Source organism: Myotis nattereri (genome assembly GCF_964212035.1).
Source record: "Myotis nattereri genome assembly, chromosome: 18".
In the NCBI taxonomy this organism is placed as follows: Eukaryota; Metazoa; Chordata; class Mammalia; order Chiroptera; family Vespertilionidae; genus Myotis; species Myotis nattereri.
Window position 1 is genome coordinate 33,780,339 of NC_138093.1, and position 19,370 is coordinate 33,799,708.

At 43.0% G+C, this 19,370-nt stretch overlaps 1 protein-coding gene across 2 annotated transcripts in view; it reads right to left on the reverse strand.

Annotated features, from left to right (window-relative positions):
• SRGAP2 (SLIT-ROBO Rho GTPase activating protein 2) overlaps positions 1-19,370 on the reverse strand; it is a 245,527-nt gene that overhangs the window by 136,561 nt on the left and 89,596 nt on the right. For both annotated transcript variants that reach the window (XM_081113001.1, XM_081113000.1), the window contains exon 3: positions 8,949-9,141. In XM_081113001.1, the coding sequence (XP_080969127.1) occupies positions 8,949-9,141 (193 nt within the window). The remainder of the gene's footprint in view (positions 1-8,948; positions 9,142-19,370) is intronic.

The window sequence follows — 19,370 nt, forward strand, 5'->3', positions numbered from 1 at the left end:
GGAGAGGGAGAGAGAAACATAAATGATGAGAGAGAATTACTGATTGGTTGCCTCCTGCACACCTCACACTGGAGATAGAGCCCGCAACCCGGGCAAGTGCCCTGAGCAGGAACCGAACCATGACCTCTTGGTTCATAGGTCGACACTCAATCACTGAGCCATGCCAGCTGGGCCCATGTGTATCTTCTTAACAGATTGCTAATTTAACATTAGTGAGAATAGGATACTGTCTTATTCCTATCCCCAGTACTTAGCTCAATGCCTAGTACATGATTAAATCCCCCAAATGTATACTGAATGAATGCACAAATAAATGTACCTTTTAAATCCCTTCTCACTCTCTGCAATCTGAGTACCACAGACAATACAAAGAATGTCTCCCTTTTCCCCCCCTAAACCCTTACTGTTGGAAATCAAACATTTCTACAGCCTCAACCATCACCTCTCTATGAACAGGCCCAAATCTCTACCAACAGCCCAGACTTGAGCCCTGAATACAGCTCAGATCTCTAGCCCTGAATACAGCCATTCATTTTTTGTCAATTACTGAAATTTTCAGCCTCAGTATCTTTCCAATAACTTACACTTAACACTCCAAAACCAAATTTCTCATAGTCTAACCCTTCAAAAACAACTCATTCTCCTAACTTCAGTATTTCTACTAAAGACACCATTAATCTACCAGGCGCCCAAGTCCAAAAGAAACTTCACAGCCTTCTTTCTTTCCTGTTTCCAAGCTCATTTGAAACCTGAATCCCATCAGTCAGCAAGTCCTGTAGATTCTTCCTGCACCAGGTGTTTTCCATCTGTCTCTAGACTATAAGCTCCAGGAGCGCAGGGGGTGGAATCTGTCTTGTGTGGCATGTGTCTGGCACATGGTAAGAGCACAGTACATATTTGCTAAATGGACTGAAGGATCGATTTCTATTCTTTTCATTCCTACCATCCCACCCTAATTTAGATCTTTATCTACTGTGGCAACTGGTTTCCATGAATCAAGTTTCTTGTCATTTAGCAAATTATGACCCTAAGGTTAAGGTTAATCTTCCTTAAACAGAGTTCATGCCTCCACTTGGACATTAGCTGTTCAGATCTTCAGTGGTTTCCGTTTCCAGTGTCTATTCTTAGAGCCAAATCTCTTAGACAAGACTCAAGGCTCTCCAAAGCATGATCCTATCTACCTTTGTCCAATTTCTCCATATACACTTGTATGTCAGCCAAACCAGTCTACTCCCTGTACCCTAAAGGTGTTTTGTATTTTCTTCCTGCTGTGCCCTTCTTGCCTATAACATTCCCTCTCTCTCCATCTTTCAAAATCCTATTCATTTTTATCAGTCTGATTCAAATTCCATTTCCTCCCTAAAAGTTTCCTAACCATACCTTTCTGTAGCACACACTTGGTACTTATCATATATTGCCTTATACTGAAGATCTGTTTTATAAATTTAGGTATAATTTATCTCTGACTAGATTATAAATTGATATGAGAAAGAACCACCACTTCTACTTCTCTGGATCTCTCTCCTCTTAGAGTCAAGAACAATAATACCTTTAACATATTCAAAAAATTGTTGTTGAGAAGGAAAAGCTGTAAGAAAGAAAAGATGTTGGCAGAGGGTTATAAAGTAGCATAAGGTCTCTGTAAGGAACACAGCAGGATAGCAATGCAGGCATATTCCTCTAAAAACTCAACAGAAAAAAAAGACAATGATCTCAAAATAAAAGAAAGCACTGAGCTATTAAAAAGAGGAGATCAAAACCAAGTGAGCTATGACTGAAAGGTAATTTATGTAAAAAACAGCCAGCACATTATCAATTAGAGTCCTGCTGGGCAATATTAACACAGATTCCACTTAAAAGAGATAATCAAAGACTCAGCAACATATAGGAATACATTTATACGCTTCAAGGAGCCAAAGAAAATGCAAGAACAGCTTCCCTAAGAAGAATTCCCACCCTTACATAATATTATTTCTGCTTTTAATCAAACCAGGCAGATAGAATTTTAGATATTAACAGGGTCCTCCCACAATTCAAAGGGATAGAGGAAGCCATATTACCTATCTTAAACAAAGCAGAATAAGGTAGAATCAAATAATCGCTATAGTTCTATCTGCAGCATCTCTCCCTCTTTTTATGGGGGAGGGGGAAGAGAAGGAGCGTGATGGGACCACAGGGTCAGACTGCACAGCGGGGTCAGAGAAGTGTCTGCTTTAATGAGTGTCTGCACTGAGCACAGTGCATGCTTGGGAGAATACAAAAGGTGAGCAGGAGAAAAGCAGACTAGGAAGCAAAGCCAAAGAGTGACCGGGTAATGGCTACCAGCGTTAAGAAATTGTCCAAAAGAAAAAAACAGTTTAGCAACATGTGTCCCTAAACAAAGTCACTTGGGGGACAGGGGAAATGGATGGGAAAGATGAAGGGATTAAGAAGTACAAATTGGTATTTACAGAATAGTCATGGGTACATAAAATATAGCATAGGGAATATAGTCAATAATATTCTAATAATTATGTATGGTGTCAGATGGGTATGAGACTTATAAGGATGATTGATCACTTACTCAATTGTATAACGTCTAATCACTGGGGTGTACACCTGAAACTAACATAATATTGCATGTCAACTGTAATTGAAAAATAAAAACTGATTTTTTTAAAACTGTAACAGAACACCCAACCTAACCCAGTATAAGAGGCTGAAATCTAGCCAGGGTGAAAATGGGCCTGGAAAAGGGTGGGGCAAATCCATGTGGACTGACTTCGTCCCTGGCCACCCTACCCCATCCCAAGTTGAATAGTTTCCATGTTCCTGAGATGTGTCTGTCCCGAGCTGCTGCTGGCAGCTGCTCTCCTGGCAGCACAGGGAGACAAATTCATGGCATTGCTGGGCCAACAGCTGCTACAGCTCCGGGGGAGGTGACGAGTGCCCGCTGAGATGCTCTGGGCAGAGAATGAACTATTCTAGGGACCCGCCAGAGAGTTAGCAAAACCCAGGCTACTCTTCACCGGTGAATGAAAATACAGTACAACTGCCACTCCAGAGACCCTGGAAACCCACAGCCCTTTTTCTGTCCCAGCTTCTTTGACTTCACTTGCTCCTTGCCCTTACATCTGGTCCACTTTCCTATTTCCAAGGGCACAACTTCAGTTTAGGCCTTCATTAACCTTAGGCCAACTGCCAGACCCTCCGTTTAACAGGTCTCCTTCTGTGTCCCTGCTCCAATTGATCTTATGTGCTGTTGCCATAGTTACCTTTCCAAAGCACAGCCATAATTATGTTCCTTACTCAAAAACTATCAATGGCTCCTCCATGCATACTGAGTAGACTCTAAACCCTGACACCTAGCATTCATGGACCACTATAACTGGTCCCTCACAATTTTTCAAGACTTATTTCACTATTGCATTTGTTATTTCTTTCTTTTCCCAAACAGACAAGTTACCCACCAGCCTTGTCTTTCCTAATTGTTATCAACACTGTTTTCTCTGTTCAAATTCTTCCTCCACCATCTTTTTATCCTCTCTACAACTTCTGCATTGTCTCAACTGAGCTAAGCTAAAGGGCCAATACTGAGCATTGGCACTCTTATTTTTTCATTTCCCATCCATTGAACTTCACCTCCATACAGTCCTCCCCAGACCCCAGCCTGAATAAACCTCTCTTCTCTGTGCACTTATGGCACTTTGAATACATGGTGGCCATGGCCATGGTCTTTCATACATCTGCCCTCTTACATATCACAGACAAGGTGGCAGAGGCTGCTAACAGTCCCACCTTGCACCACCACTGTTTCCCCTTCTTCTATATTAATAGGAACTCTTATTTTCAGGTCAACCAGAATAATAACTGTACTTGCCAGCTCCCTTGCAGCTCAATATAACCACGTGACTAAGTTCTGGCCAGTAAGATGTAAGATGAAGAAATTATGTGCCACGTCCAGATTGCACGTTTAAAGAGTAAGGATGTGCTTGCCCCCTCCCCCTTTTGCCTTTCCCACTGGCTGGAATGGGGACATGGTGGCAGTGAGCCATCTTGGGTCATATAGACAAGGGCAGCACTCTCAAGATGGAATGATGAGGCTGACACAGCCCTGAATGGCTAATGCCCAGACTATTACATGAGAAAAACCAACCACTATCTTGTGTAAGCCATTATTATTTGAAGTCTATTTTAGTAGCACACACTATATCCTAACCAAAACAGCCAAGCCATGTCTAAAATGCCTTTCCTGAACCAAAAATGTTGACTTTTCAGTTGCTAACAAGTGGTCCAAGTTTGGCCTGGTGATGCTGCCTGCCAAGTGCCACTTCAGTTTCAGTAGCAGGGTTGTCTCTGTGCAGTGAATGCTTGTGCGTGCAAACATCAGCGTACCTGCTTCCCTTTCGCAACACAGAGATGTGGAAATTGGAAAAATGAAAGTGCTATTACTAGTGTTGCATTGAGAAGAAGTCTCATCACTATATTAATAAGACAAGGGTAGACAGAAATCATCAGCAACTCTTCAGATGCTCACTGGACTTAGGGAAGCATACATGGGTTTAAGTGTGGCAAAAAGAAAGACCAGGTACAAAACCCTGAAAGTACATTAGGTGAGGTATGTATGATTCAGAATTTCACATAAATACTTAGAGCAACAGAACCCACCTACTCCACCTAAAACTGTGCTTTGACATTCAACCATTTGACTTTTCTGTACATTATGTATAAAAGTGGGATGTTGCCTGGACTCTCTTACTGAGCTTCTCACCATCTTGCCGGTATTCAATACATTTGTATGTATTTCTCACTTCCTCTTCTAATCAGCTGAGACATCAGGCGACTTCTGACCATATGAAATTGCCACTACATGACCATTTTTGACCTACAAAATCCAGCAATTTCGTTACATTCTGATGAATTAAAAGCTCTTGGGATTGGGGCTCATTTTAGTCATCTTCACATCTCTCACAATGCCTTCTACATAGAAGAGTATCTGTAAGAAATTTCTGGGATTAATTTTTACAGATTTTCTAGTTCCACGAGACATTATCCTTCCTTACCTTTTATCCTTTTAATCCTAAAAAAAAAAAAATCTCTCCCTCTCTCCTTCCACTTTCCCTCCCAGCCCCTTCCAGTAGTAACTTATATTCCTCCCTAACATTGGGTGTGCCCAAGCCTTGGGTCCTGATTTTAGCTCTTTGTTCTTCTCTTTCTCTTCTCTGAGTTCATATATTTTCATGTCTACCATAATCAGTTTATACCGAAGATTATGCTAGCTATTTTCAATTATATCCTCTTATTTCAGAAGTACAACCTTCCATCTGGATGTCTGAAGACCTCCCACTGTCCCAAAACCAACATGTCCAAAGTTGGTTCACCATTCACAAGAGGTCTTTCCTAAACATCCTATTTTTATCGTAGATGCCATAATTCTTCTAGGTTGCCAGGTTAGAGACACTGGGTCACCTCTGACCATTACATTTCTTTACCCATAGTTATCCAGTCCTGTTCAGTTTCTAGAATACTTCTTGAATATATTCCTTTCCCTTCATCTGAACTGCTCTGCTTATCTGTCAAAGAGCTATTATTTGGTATCTACTTATTTAACCTTATCTTCCACTGCTTTTGAAAAATATCTGTGTTCTCGTAATACTTTGCTCACACTTCTATTAAAGGCCTTTTAACATTATGTTGTCTATATGTTTGCTCTGTAAGCCAAGATTCTAGAGCTTAGTCTCCATAGGAATCTGAACAGAGTACAGTATCCAGTAGGTATTTATAGGGGTTTGTTGAATAAGTAGATTGTTACTCAGGATAAGATCAGACAAGAAGTTATTAAAGTAAATTAGCCATAATGTGACAGCAAAAGGACTGGAGAAGTCTCCCTCTTACAAGTTGTTGTAACACCTTGTACTTTAGTTATGTGACACTTACTTCAACTCATCTAATTGTGCGATTTGTTTAATGCCTGCTTCCTCATTCTACTGTTAAGTGCCATGTGGAACACGCAGTGGCTTATTCACTGCTGTATCCCAAGGCACAATGTCTGGCCTAAAGGAGTTCAAGGAATGTGTAATGGACATTTGTTGAATGAATGTATTAGAATCTCTCTTTTAATGAAACTGGATTCCTTACTAGTCCCTATACCCCATTTACCACCAAACATTCCTACTTCCTTTCACCTGTAATACTGTTCTCTACTACACAAATCTTTAAAGCCTAACCTAAAATCTCACTTGCTTCTAGAAAACTCTCCTGACTAGTCTAGATCCTTTACCTATCTCTGATTTATCCTTGACCTCTTATCACATCTATATTCTACATAAAACTAATGATCTCTTAATGAGATCATTATTACCTTATCCTTTAATTGCTTCTTATATTAAAAAATCTTTTCTCTACAACAAGAAATGGCCCCCTCTGGATACATACAATAAACTTCTAATATCGTCCAATACCTGTACAATATGAAGCATATAGCTGACCTCAATAACTACTCACTGGTTATTTGGGGGGAAATGAGGCCAGGAACCAGCTTTATCAGGAAAATCCATTCTTCCAGCCTTGGAGAAAACACCCTATTCTTTTTTGTTGTTTTAATTAAATCTTTATTGTTGAAAGTATTGCATATGTCTCCCTTTTCCCCCCATTGACCCCTTCTAGCCCACCCCTACCACCCCCCCACCCCCACACACATTATTCTTTGTATATGATCTTAATCAGAGCAATTCAGATTATTTAGAGACTTAGAGAGTAACACATCTGTATCTTCATTTGTAGTAAATATGTCCTTAAGCAGAGAATATAATAGATATACTAGTAAAAATAAAATGATATTTTAAACTTAGGAGCAGCTTATTAACAGAATAAATCCAACTTTGAATCATTTTTCTTAAAGCAAATGATTTCTACACCAAATCTTCATTTATCACATACTAAAATAACATTTTATTCTCTCAGGACTGCTTATCATAAAGAGACCAGGACTTGGGAAAGATAAGGGCCTCTGAGGATAAAACATCTGGAGGAAATTCTCATTCTGACTAAACTGGGAGCGTCACATGTTCTCCTCATTCTTAGCCTCATATCACTGCTCAGAGCTGGCTTGTAAAGTGTATTTGTTTCCCAAATTATTAAGGCAATAAAAATAGAAAACAGGAGAAGACATATTTGGCACTAATTCTTAAATTCATTCATTCACTTACTCATTCAATAATATTTAGTGAGCATCAGTTTTATACCTCATATTATGCTAGGCACTGTGGAAGACTGAAAGATGAATTAGAAAAGTTTATTCAGATCACTAAGAGAAAATAATATAAGACAGACAGTGCTGAAGTGTCCTAATAAAATAATAAATAAAATACTGTACAAAGCGGAAGAACCTTCTTTTATCCTGGGAGAATTAGGAAAGTTTCTTGGAACAGGTTGCATCTGAGATGGACCTTAAAACATGGGTATGGCTCAGGCATGCAGAGATGTGAAAAATGGACACATAGGCTCAAATAACTGGATGAGCACAGGCCCACTGGAGTTAACATTCTGCTTGGTGAAGGTACTGTGGAGCAGAAACAGGAAATAAGGTTGGAAAGCTAGTTGGGCCAGATGTAGAGGAGCTTGAGAACCAAGCCAAGGAGTGAGTCTTCACCTTTGTGAATAGAGCAGCAATTCTCAAATTTTTATGTGCACACAAATCACCTGGGGATCTTGTTACAGTAGATCTGGGGTGGGACCTGAGATTCTCTATTTCCAACATCCCAGGTGGTGCTGATATTGGAAGACCAAACCTTGAGTATCAAGACCACAGATACCTAGAGAGTGGGGAGCTACTGCACAGAGAAACTGCCTGATCTCCAGTGTGTTCCAGGAAAACTAAATCTGAAAACAGTGGGTCAGGCCGATTGGAAAGGAGAGAAGCTATAAACTGTGGTCTTCAGCATTCGTCGTCCATTAGATCAGCTGGGAAGCTTACACCAAGGCCCTACTCCCAGAGATTCTTATTTAATTGGTCTGGAGTGGGGCCCAGATTTCAGCATTTTTAAAAGTTCTCCAGGGAATTCTAATGTGCAGTTGGGGCTGAGAACCTTTACTGTAGATGATACAGTAAATATTGTAATCGCTCAGGCAAAGATGATGACTTAAACTAGGGCGATGGCAGTGAGAACAGAAGGAGGGGCCAGCGGTATAAAATGCTATAAACGTAGAAGAAACAGACTTCAGCAACTATCTGGGCAGCAATATAGAAGTATGGCTGCAACATCATTCATTTCTTCTAGCTAAAGACATTTTGGTGAAATGGTTAAGAGTACAGGCTCTAGAACCAGATGGGCTAGGTTTAAATTCCAGCTCTATTTATTAGGTGTGTGCGTGTGTGTATACACTGGGCACGTTCCTTAACCTTTTTATGACTTAATTTTCTCACCTATAAATTGGGGAAATAACAATAACCAACATATAGATTGTTGTGGAGATTAAGTGAATTAACATATATGTAAAGCCTTTAGAACCACGCTTGGCACATAAGAAGAGCTATGAAAGTGTTTGTTGTTATTATTAGCAGTAGAGGCCGGATGCACGAAATTCGTGCAAGAGTAGGCCTTCCTTCCCCTGGCTGCCAGAACCAGCTTCCCTCTGGCACCCGGGCTTCCCTCTGGCTGCCAGCAGGCACCTGGGCTTCCCTCTCAGCCCCGGCTTCGTCCAGAAGGTCGTCTGATCTAATTAGCATATTATGCTTTTATTATCATAGATGGTTCATCATCTATTCTGATCTCTCCAAGGTGTTGAGCTGCATGTAAGGCTGATCTGGAAGAGGAGAAGTCCTTGAAGGCTCTCAACTCTTAGCCAATTTGAAGTCATAGGGTTACCTGTTTCATAAATCCAATTGGATCTAGGTGGCATACCCTGCCTCCCTCCATCCCAGACCCCATTCCCAAGGTCTCTAAAAGTAATAGCCAAGGAGTTCCTACTTGAATTGCTGGTCCTTGGTGCTCCGTGTCTTGGCCAGGAAGCGCTCTGCCAGCTTTTCCAGGTTGCGGGAGTAGTCCATCTCAATCTCAGCCTTCTTTCGGAAGAAGTCCTGGAGGTCCTGCAACAGCTGCACCCGGAGCTCACACTGCTGGTCCAGGCATTTCATCTGCTCTGTGAGCTGAGCGCGGATCTCTGCAACAACAAAAGACAAGAGTCATACAGAGATCCCTAAAGGGAACCAAACAGGCCAACATTTATACTCCTTCCTTTCACTTGATCCCTGTCCTGGGAGGAGGAGGAGGAGGAGGAGGAGGAGGAGGAGGAGGAGGAGGAGGAGGAGGAGGAGGAGGAAGAGGAGGAAGAGGAGGAGGGGGAGGAGGGGGAGGAGGAAGAGGAGGAGGAAGACGAGGAGGAGGAAGAGGAAGAGGAGGAGGAGGAAGAGGAAGAGGAGGAGGAGGAGGAGGAGGAGGAGGAGACTTGAAAAACACTGGGACCAAAAATCGGCTGAATCATTTAAGACAATGTGATTATTAGACATAATGATATTCATAGCTACCATTTATTGAACAATTTACTGTGTTTCTGGCAATGCCAGAATTTGGGCTCTCTTCTGGCAAAGAGCCTAATGAATTTTCTCCCAACCATTCTGTTGGGTAGGTACTACTTTCATCCCCATTTTAAGATGAGAAAACTGATTCTTAAAGGCGTTAAGTGATTAGATTCAAACCCAGACAGATTGACTTTAGATCCCAAGCTCCTACTTGTTATACTTTCTCTGCATCTTTGTGAATTAGGGTGAGAGTCAGGATATTTTAATAGAGACAGAAAGGGCCCTGCCCAAGGTCAAACAGTGGCAATCAAGAATGAAACAAGCACCAGGTCTTCTAGGCAAGTAAACCATCTCCTGTCAAGCAGATTCCATAGTTTCCAATATCACAGAATGTAAATCAGCCTTCAAGAAGCTGATATTTTTCACCAACAAATATCACTCATATCTCTGTTGCTTCACCCCCACTGATGCTCAGAACTCCTGCTTCATCAAAGCTAGAAATATTCTGGGTAAGCTCCAGCTTGGCAGATTTCTGGCTGGCCAGCGTCCTCGTACAGGGCTAACAACACCCTCTCTGGAACTGCAGCAATGATTGCTCCAGCTGCAACCAGATCTGCCTCAAATGCAATACTGCATTTGTTACTGACAGGAGACCTGGCACCCAAAGGAAGCAGCTTGCCAAAACCAGACTGCTTGTCAGCTCAGAGAAGGCCTGCAGTGCGGATCCTGCTGAAGTTATGTCCCAATCCCCATCTGCGTAACAATGGAGCCATTTCTTTCATCCCTTTGCCCTCCAAGCCTGCTCAGCTCAGTGCATTAGGATGTGACCTTCACTCCAACCCCAGGAAAAAAGAGTACTCATATCATTATGCCTTCCTTATAGATGCTCCAAATTCATTCCCAGATAGTCGAGCTGTAACAATGCTTTCTGTCTATGCTGTGTAATGCATGGAGCAGGGGGATCTACAGTTTTCATCTGAGCAGTGGATACATCAGAGGCAAATCTAGCATAAGGGCTATGAAGTTGAAAGGTACGCCAAGCACTCCTTTAATGAAGCAATGAGGAATGGGTAAATGGTGCATTTAGCTTTCCCTAAAGTAGATAAGAGGTTCATAATCTATCCCCATCTTCATTTTGTTACTCTTTTCATAGATAGTAGGATGTAGAAAAGTATCTGATCCTTTACGGGTCATCTTAGGTGATCTGTAAGTGCCATTCTCACCCTCTTCGTCCACACGCCTCCCCCTTGCCAACCACCATGCCAACCAGGTCTGGAGTAACCTCACCTGAACTGAAACTGAGCACCGTAGGATTGTTTCAAGCAGACAGAAAGCTGTGCAGAAAAGCCACGTACCTCATCACTCATCAAAGCTCTCTTGTTCTGTGTTTTTATGGGAGTCTGATTACAAGGGTGTCGGGCGGGGAGGGGGGGGGGGGGAACAGACGATTCGCAGAGAGCATGTCAGGCATACGGTGCTTGCCAGAGATTTCTGGGCCTCTTTTTTTAATTATTTAAGAAAATGCTTTTTACAATATATATATTTAAGATTAACATTTATTTATTTATTTTGTTAATCCTCACCCGAGGATATTTTTTCCATTGATTTTTAGAGAGAGTGGAAGGGAGGGGGAGAGACACACAGAGAGAAACATCACTGTGAGAGAGACACATCCATTGGTTGCCTCCCCCATAGGCCCCAACTAAGGCTGAAATCAAGCTTGCAACCAAGGTACATGACCTTGACTGGAATCGAACCTGGGACCCTTCAGTCCGAAGGCTGATGCTCTATCCACTGAGCCAAACCAGCTAGGGCAATTTCTGGGCCTCTCAAAAGCAACAGCCCTTTCCTACAGGCATCTGTACCCTTCCATCTATTGACAGATAAAGGTCATAGTCACTGGGTGGGCCGACTGTGGTGGAGAGGACATTCATTGATATTACTTACAACTGATCCATTCAATAAGAATCAGGGTGAAAAGGGACCTTTTGGGGTGAAAAGGTACCCTGTCAGTAACATGTGGAAGAGGATGTGGATGGGTGATGGGGCTATCAGGCCTCTCTGAGTCACCTGTAATTCATTTAAGACTTTGCATCAATAACCTCACTAACCATGGAAGTGGAAAGAAACATGGTAGAATGGATGATGCCCATCCTCCACCACAGAAAGAGGGAGCTAGGCAAATTCCCTTGATACCCATGAAGTTCCAGAGGTAGACCACTCCAAGGCTGTGCTATGCAAGGAACCAGCACTTCAGAGGAGACCTCTGAGATATGCGAATTAATTTAAGGAGCCCCCTAAGCACATACAGCCAGCACAGCATGCCACCCCGACTTTCTCAGGTTCCTCAATGAGTGAGCAGCACAACACAAAGTGATCCTAGTTGTGCTCTAGTCCAGCCGTCACCAACTGGTTGTCCGCGGACCACTGGTGGTCCATGAGGTCCAAAGGTTGGTGACTGCTGAGTCTAGTCCAAATGTGGCTCTAAGGGCCTAAATCACCCATCAGCCGGAAGATGGAGAAGGGGACATTCTAGGGGTGGGAGCCCAAAGTGACCCATCAGGCATCCTTCCAGGACCTGAAGGAAAGGGAACATGTATGTGTTCACTGAGCACCCTTTATATACATCAGTGATGGCGAACCTGTGACACGCGTGTCAGAGGTGACACACGAACTCATTTTTGGGGTTGATTTTTCTTTGTTAAATGGCATTTAAATATATAAAATAAATATCAAAAATATAAGTCTTGTTTTTACTATGGTTGCAAATATAAAAAAATTTCTATATGTGACACGGCACCAGAGTTCAGTTAGGATTTTTCAAAATGCTGACACGCCGAGCTCAGAAGGTTCGCCATCACTGCCCTCAGTTATGCCCAATTACCCTGATTGCACAGAGGAGAAAACTGAAGTGTGACTCGTGAAGTAACTTACAAAAAGGTCATACAATTAGATTCAAGTGGGGCTGAAGCTAAATTAAGGTTTGTCTGACTTGTCAAAGAAGTTGATACTGGGGCAAGGAGACAGGAAGAACAGAACATGAGTCGGGAGTATCTGAAGGTTTTTCTGCATAAATCACAGTTTTTATAGCTCTCACCCTGGAACGTTCCCTTCCCCACTGTCCAGATGACAGGTGATTCAGTCAGTGACGGAAGTGGAAGAGAATGAGGAGGGCGATGGGGCTATCACAGAGTCAAGTATGGACTAGCCCACTGACTCACTAGCTAAGCCACATTTTGGTCAGTCCACAACAGGGCTGGATCCTCCCCTGCTTCCTGAATCTACTCTACAGGGCAGCTTTGGAGCAAGCGCTTTTCTTGTCTGTGAGCTCACCCTGAGGTCTGCCAGTAAGCCCAGGGGGCAGAGAAAGTGAGAAAGCAATATCCCCATCCCTGAACCAGGAAAAGAAGAGTGCATCTCTGCTAACAGATACCACCTGCCACTGGAGTTGATCTGTGATTTGACACCACTGAGCACCTCCCCTCCCCCACAACCTGCCTAGAAAGAGAGGCCTCCCTGGCTTCCATTCTCAGAGCATCCATCCAGACATTTAAGGGAGACTACAACCACCCCCATCTCCAGGCTGCAGCCCTGAGACAGAATAGCTGCTCTGTCCAAGGTAAAATGTGCTGCTTCAGGTTTTTGCTGCCGCTGCGAAGACAAACAATGGTACCCAGGAAGGCAGCTGTGCCAGCCCCAGTCATCTGTCCATGCACATAAGGGGCAGGAAACAATGGGCCACTGAACGCCAGCACGCCTGGGCCATGTGCCCAGACTGGAGGCCCCTCTGCACCCTGACCTACCCACAGACTATAAGGGCAGAAAGAAGAAAGGGGCAATTTATAAAAACACGAAGGAATTCCTCACAGTTCCATCGTGTGCTCAGGCAAGTATGCACATACACACGTGTGCACACTCAAAGACACGCACACTCACACCACCCACACTGTGTTTCACCATAACAACTCAAGAAAGCTTTACAAATCCAGTTATAGCTTGATGAGAGTTCCTGGGAGGGGTGATGGGGTCCTTGCCAGTTCTGTCCTAGAACTACACGGGAAGAAGTCAAGCTCTCGGTTTCCAGAAGCAGCTGTATCTCAGGGCATGAATGAAGCCAAAGTACAAAGGTCACCATGAACTATCTGGAGTGATCAGGGACCTGCCACACCAACAATCATGTAGACACTAAATTATAAAACATGACCTCCCCTGGGCACCGAACACAGCCCATTTATTCAGCAACTCTTTGCTGGCCCCTACCGTATAGCAATCCCTGTGCTAGATGATGGTGATGGAGAAAACAGGCCCAAGCCCTGCCCTAAATGAAGCATGGCTTGACAAAGAAAAAGAAAAGAAAGCAAAGACGGTCTTATTGCTCCTGTTCTGGATATTCTTTATTATAACACAGCCATGGTAATAAGTTCCAACCTGAAGACCAAAGACTTATAAATCATCAATAGCAGACAAAAGAAATCAAGCAACAACCCTAATAAAAATTCAATGTCCTGACTTTTTTCCATCACATTTTTTAAAAAATGACCCTTGAATAAAAACTGCAGCTTCCCTTGCAAACAACTTTTCTGAGTTTCAGAGCTGACCTTTGGTTGATATTTCATCCAAGATTGAAGTCAAAATTTCACTGCACTGTTCTGGAATTAGACAGTGGTGATAGTTACACAACCTTCTGAATATACTAAAAAACAAAAGCCCACTGAATTGTACAATTTAAAAGGGTGAATTTTATGATATGTGAATTATATCTCATTAAAAATTGTCAACCTAACCAAATAGCATGTCCTGTTGAGCACCATACTTCCAGCTAACAGGCACCAAAAGGAGGGAGGAATTCTTGGTTTCCATTTCTCCATTGCATGGGCTGATTCTCAGCTCTGCATTGAATATTCTTAAAGCTGCCCCTCTGGACAGCAAGCTTGCCCATAACATTGAAATCCATTGGTAGATCACCATTCCATCATTTGCAAAGTATGTCTAATCAAAACCTGGCAAGGAATCGTTTTTTGTTTTTGCCTTTTTAAAATCCTCACCCAAGGATATGTTTTTATTGGCTTTAGAGAGAGAGTATGGGAGAGAGAGAGGATGGGGGAGGGAGGGGAGGAGAGAGGGGGAGAGAGAGAGAGAGAGAGAGAGAGAGAGAGAGAGAGAGAGAGAGAGAGACCGCGCAATAGGTTGCCTCCTCTATGTACCCCGACCAGGGATCTAACCACCTAGGTTATGTGCCCTGATGGGAAATTGTTCGAACCCACAACCTTTTGATGTACGGGATAGTACTCCAACCAAGCCACCCAGCCAGGTCAAGCAAGGAATGTTTTTACGCATGAGTTAATCAAGTCCAGGATCAGCAGATACATCCAGCAAAGCTCCCCCTGGAAGTGCTGACTCCTTGTCCATGCTTGGGCACAGCTGAGATCTTAACTACACCTGTCCTGGGAGTTAGAAGAAGGCTCATTTTCTTTTTTAGAAAGATGCTGACAGGTCACATGAAGAATGAAATTGGGGGGAAAAAACTAAATACTGATTATTTAACAAAAACGATCAGGGACCTGCCACACCAACAATCATGTAGGCACTAAATTATAGAACACCTGAAATGCAGGTGACACAGTCCTCTGAATACTGTCCTCACTTTAGAGAAAACCCAAGGAATTCACCAGTCAGCAGAGTACAAGAGGATTTTGTTCAGCCCATAGCTTTCAATCCAGAGATATTAGCCCTATTCTTTCCCTCTTTCAAAATTCATCCTTCTTCAGGAATTTTCTCTGATTAAGTCACACAGAACCCCCTCCTATGAATCCCACATTTCCGAGGACAAAGTGGGGATGGGAGGGCAGGCCAGAAAAAGATGTAATCTTTGGAGAGAAACACAGACGTGTCCTTCCCTTGTCTTTGATGTGCTGGCACCTGGGGGACAGGAGCTGCTACTCCCACAGGCTCTGTTCCGAGCTGACAAAGCATGAGATCAGCCCAGGTTCCCCAGCGGGAACCGGGCCTGACTGCTGGTCTTTTTCCACAAAATCTGCTTCACCTGCCTGTAGCCCTTTCACAAACACATGACGTCACCTCAGCCATCTGAAGAATATTAATTCCTAGTACCTTTCCAGCAAGTGTTATATAAGAAGACAATTGAGGCTTTCATCAGGTTCTACCCTCCATATCTCTTACCAAGACCTCTTATCTCAAGGGTAATCAGCCCCTCTCAAAACTGTTCCCCAGGAAACAAAATGCTGGAATGCCCTGCCAAGTCTGCTCTTTGCCCTACTTGTTTGCTTTTTCTACAAACTCAGTAGTGGGAAGGCCCTTCAAAATCCCCGTTCGAAAGAGCAGAGAACCAAAGCCCAGAGAAGGGAAAGGGATGGCCGGGGATCACACAGCCATTTAGCGGCACATCTAGGCCTGAAACCCAGGTCACTGGGTTCCCAAGCCAATGTTCTTTCTTACTGCAAATATTTATTTGAGCTCCTCTTAGGAGCTCTGTGAACAGAAAGACAAAGTCTTCCCTGAAAGTTACCAGAGTAGTATGCGAGAAACAAGTGAAAAAACCTGTAACAAACAAGGTGAAATGGTAAATAAATAAATGAGGTATGCACACTATACTGTGAGGGCAGAGCGAAGGGAGACATGTATCAGCTTCCAGCCGGCTTTCAGTGACTGATTATTATTACTAATCTATGAGTAGTCAGTGTTCCAAGAAAAGGCCATCAAGCTACTTTCAGTAAAGCAGGAAACTCCTCAAAGAGTATGACTTTTACCCTATGGAATACAATGTAGGGATAGACATGTGAATCCAAACAGCCAAGCAATAAATAGCTACTAAATTTCCAGAATGTGTGGATGTGATAAATACTTATTGTTTTTCTTTCCTTGTATCCATACCCTCCCTTCCTCTTAGCCTATGTACTTTTGGTAAAGCTGATTCCACCTCTGCCCTCCCCAAAGATGGTGGAAGTGACCTCCAGGCCTTGTTTGGAGACAATGAGTCTGAGACTGCTGCCATCTTGCTACCATGAACGGCAGGCCTGACTGAGAATAGAGCTGAGCTGAGAAAGCAGAGCTGAGAAATGGAAAAAGGAAAATTGAGCTCCTGAATCAAGTCATAGCCAAATGCCAGCCTATCCATGGCCCTTTTAGTCACAGAGGCCACCTCATTCACTCCTTGCTTAGAGAAAGACTAAACTCCTGGAGAGGAAGAATTTGTTCGGCTCACCAACATACTCCTGAGACCCAGAAAATACCTCAAGGCATACAGTAGGCCTTCTAAGTTGTGGAAGAAAGAAAGGAGAGGAGAAAGAGCGGGAGAAGGGAGGACATAGGTCTGAGCTAGCATTCTGAGGATGGGTAAAATTTCAGTAAATGGAAGGGTAAAGAGACAATATTCCAGAGGAAGATCAAATGTAAGCCAAGAGATGGGAATGTTGGAACGCAGCCTCTGTGAGGCCAGAAGGAGGAGAGCTCAGCTAGAACAAAGAGAAGCGGCTCCGAAGGCTAACAGCAGTTTGGGTTTCAAGCAGCCAGAAATGGAGGTGGTGAAAGTTTGTGCCATGATGAAAACCGAGTTGAAGGAAGATCAGAGTGGAAGAGGCCTGCTGGATGGACTCCTGGGCCTTCTAAATTAAGAGATGGAGTTCGAATTAATGAGCAATCCAGGCTGAATGATCCAGAGGTCAAACGAGTAGGAGATTTCCATGAGTGGAAAATCCCTGCACGTACTACCACTAATCATTAGTAATAATACAGACTTTCAAGCCAGTGATTCTAAAGCTACTGATTCCAAACTATCCCTCTATCCAGTGGTAAGCAAACTGAACCTGTAAGAGAGACCTTTGGGTTCAAAGGTAAGACAGTTATCTTGGTGGGAGGAGGAGGGGTGATGAACTGGAGTCCTGGACTCCCTCACTTTCCTTTTGACTACAGTTCTCTCGGTGGAACTTTAAGTTTAGCATCTTCAAAACTGTCTGACCTGTATAGCAGATTGTTCCAAAGTTATGAAAGGAAAAACCTCTCCGTCCCTTGCATTAATTCCACAATACCTAAAACACAATGCATGTCACTTTGGAGACAAAGGGAAACTAGCCTGTGGAAGGAAGAGGAGAAAGATGGCCCCAAGATTTTCAAAAGGACTTTCAATCATCCATTAACTTTCAAGCCCCCAAATGAAGCCACAGAAAGCAACCTTATAAAGCCCATGAGGCAGGAGGTTGTGGAGGGGATATCTCAATGAAGTTTAATCATCACAACTGCTTTGGCAAGCTGCCTCAGCTCTTTCAAGTTACTCAATAGAAAGTCAAAGACAAAGGGCTCCCAAATGAACAAGCTGCCACATCAAATGCCAAAGTAGTAATTCTAGCTCCTGGGCTTTGCCTGAGAAATTTAAGAAACAGAATTTCCAAGATCCAAAGTCTAGAATTAACTTGTACTACAAACTAAAGATTTGGAATGAGATGACCAACAGCTCCTCTGGGAAATGTCACTTGGTCTGATGCCCCTGATTCAATGCTAGAGGCAAACTGGAAATCAATACCCAAGGATAATAATCAACAAACAAATCCAGCAACTAATGTGTTTATCTTATGCTGTCTCTGTGCAAAGATCTGCGTGATGAACCATTGGAACACACAAGAAAAATGTAAGACATTGTCTTGCTCTCAAGGAGCTTATAATCCAATTGAAAAAGGGAGGATAGCTGAAACCGGTTTGGCTCAGTGGATAGAGCGTCGGCCTGCGGATTGAAAGGTCCCAGGTTCGATTCCGGTCAAGGGCATGTACCTGGGTTGCGGGCATATCCCCAGTAGGAGATGTGCAGGAGGCAGCTGATCGATGTTTCTAACTCTCTATCTCACTCCCTTCCTCTCTGTAAAAAATCAATAAAATATATTTTTTTTAAAAAAAAAAAGAAAGAAAAAGGGAGGATTAAGTGCAAAAATATTCAACAATATAAGACTAAGCCAAAATAGTAGTCCCAGACCATGTTCAGAGAGGAGATTAGTATAAACCAGTGTGAGCTTGAATGAGTCTTCAGCTGGGGAGGATTTAAAGAGATGTACGGGTGACAAAGGAAGTGGTCACTGGAGCAAAGGTAAGGAAGCAGAGATGGGCAGATCAATATTAGAAGGACGTGAGTAGAACACTGTGACTTCAAGGTTAACTCAGAAAGTATGGAAGGGGCAGGGAATGGAAAAGCAAGAAAGGGCCAGCACGCTCCATGAGTAGATCAGATACGAACAATTCCGAAGGGGTCTGTACCCTGTGGGCAAAGCAAGGTAACAGTCTATCTAGTAAAGGACAGCCCAAGCTGAGTCAAAACCCAGGGATTCCCTACCAATCAACTCCTAAAACCACCAGATGTCAATTTCAACTTGCCCACTAGAGTAATAGACAATGGCAAACTGTATGTTGTTCAATATTAAAACCCATACCCTAAATTCCTAGAGAGCTGGCTCTGGAGGGTTTGCTTCATTTTGCGCAAGATCCAACTTTGGCATACAGTACTGGCACATTGTTTCAGGTTCACTGGTAGTTCAACAAGCACAGACCAAGCACCAATTAGTTGTAGGGGAGAGGGACAAAGATAATTATGGAAGATCAAGAGATTCACTTGGCCATTAAAGTGTCTGTGGAACTTCCAGTTTTACTCTCCAGTCTGGAGTACTCAGGAGAGATTAAGTCTGGAAAAAAAAAACATTTGGGAGCCATCAGCAAGTAGATGGGAATACGAAATTAACCACCGAAATGAATGTAGCTATCCATAGAAAGCATGTAGAATGAAAGAGAAGCAGGCCTAGGCCTGCAGACATACCCATTTATGTAGATAGGAAAGTAGGCTGAAAATGAAACAAGTGAAACAACATTGTCAGTA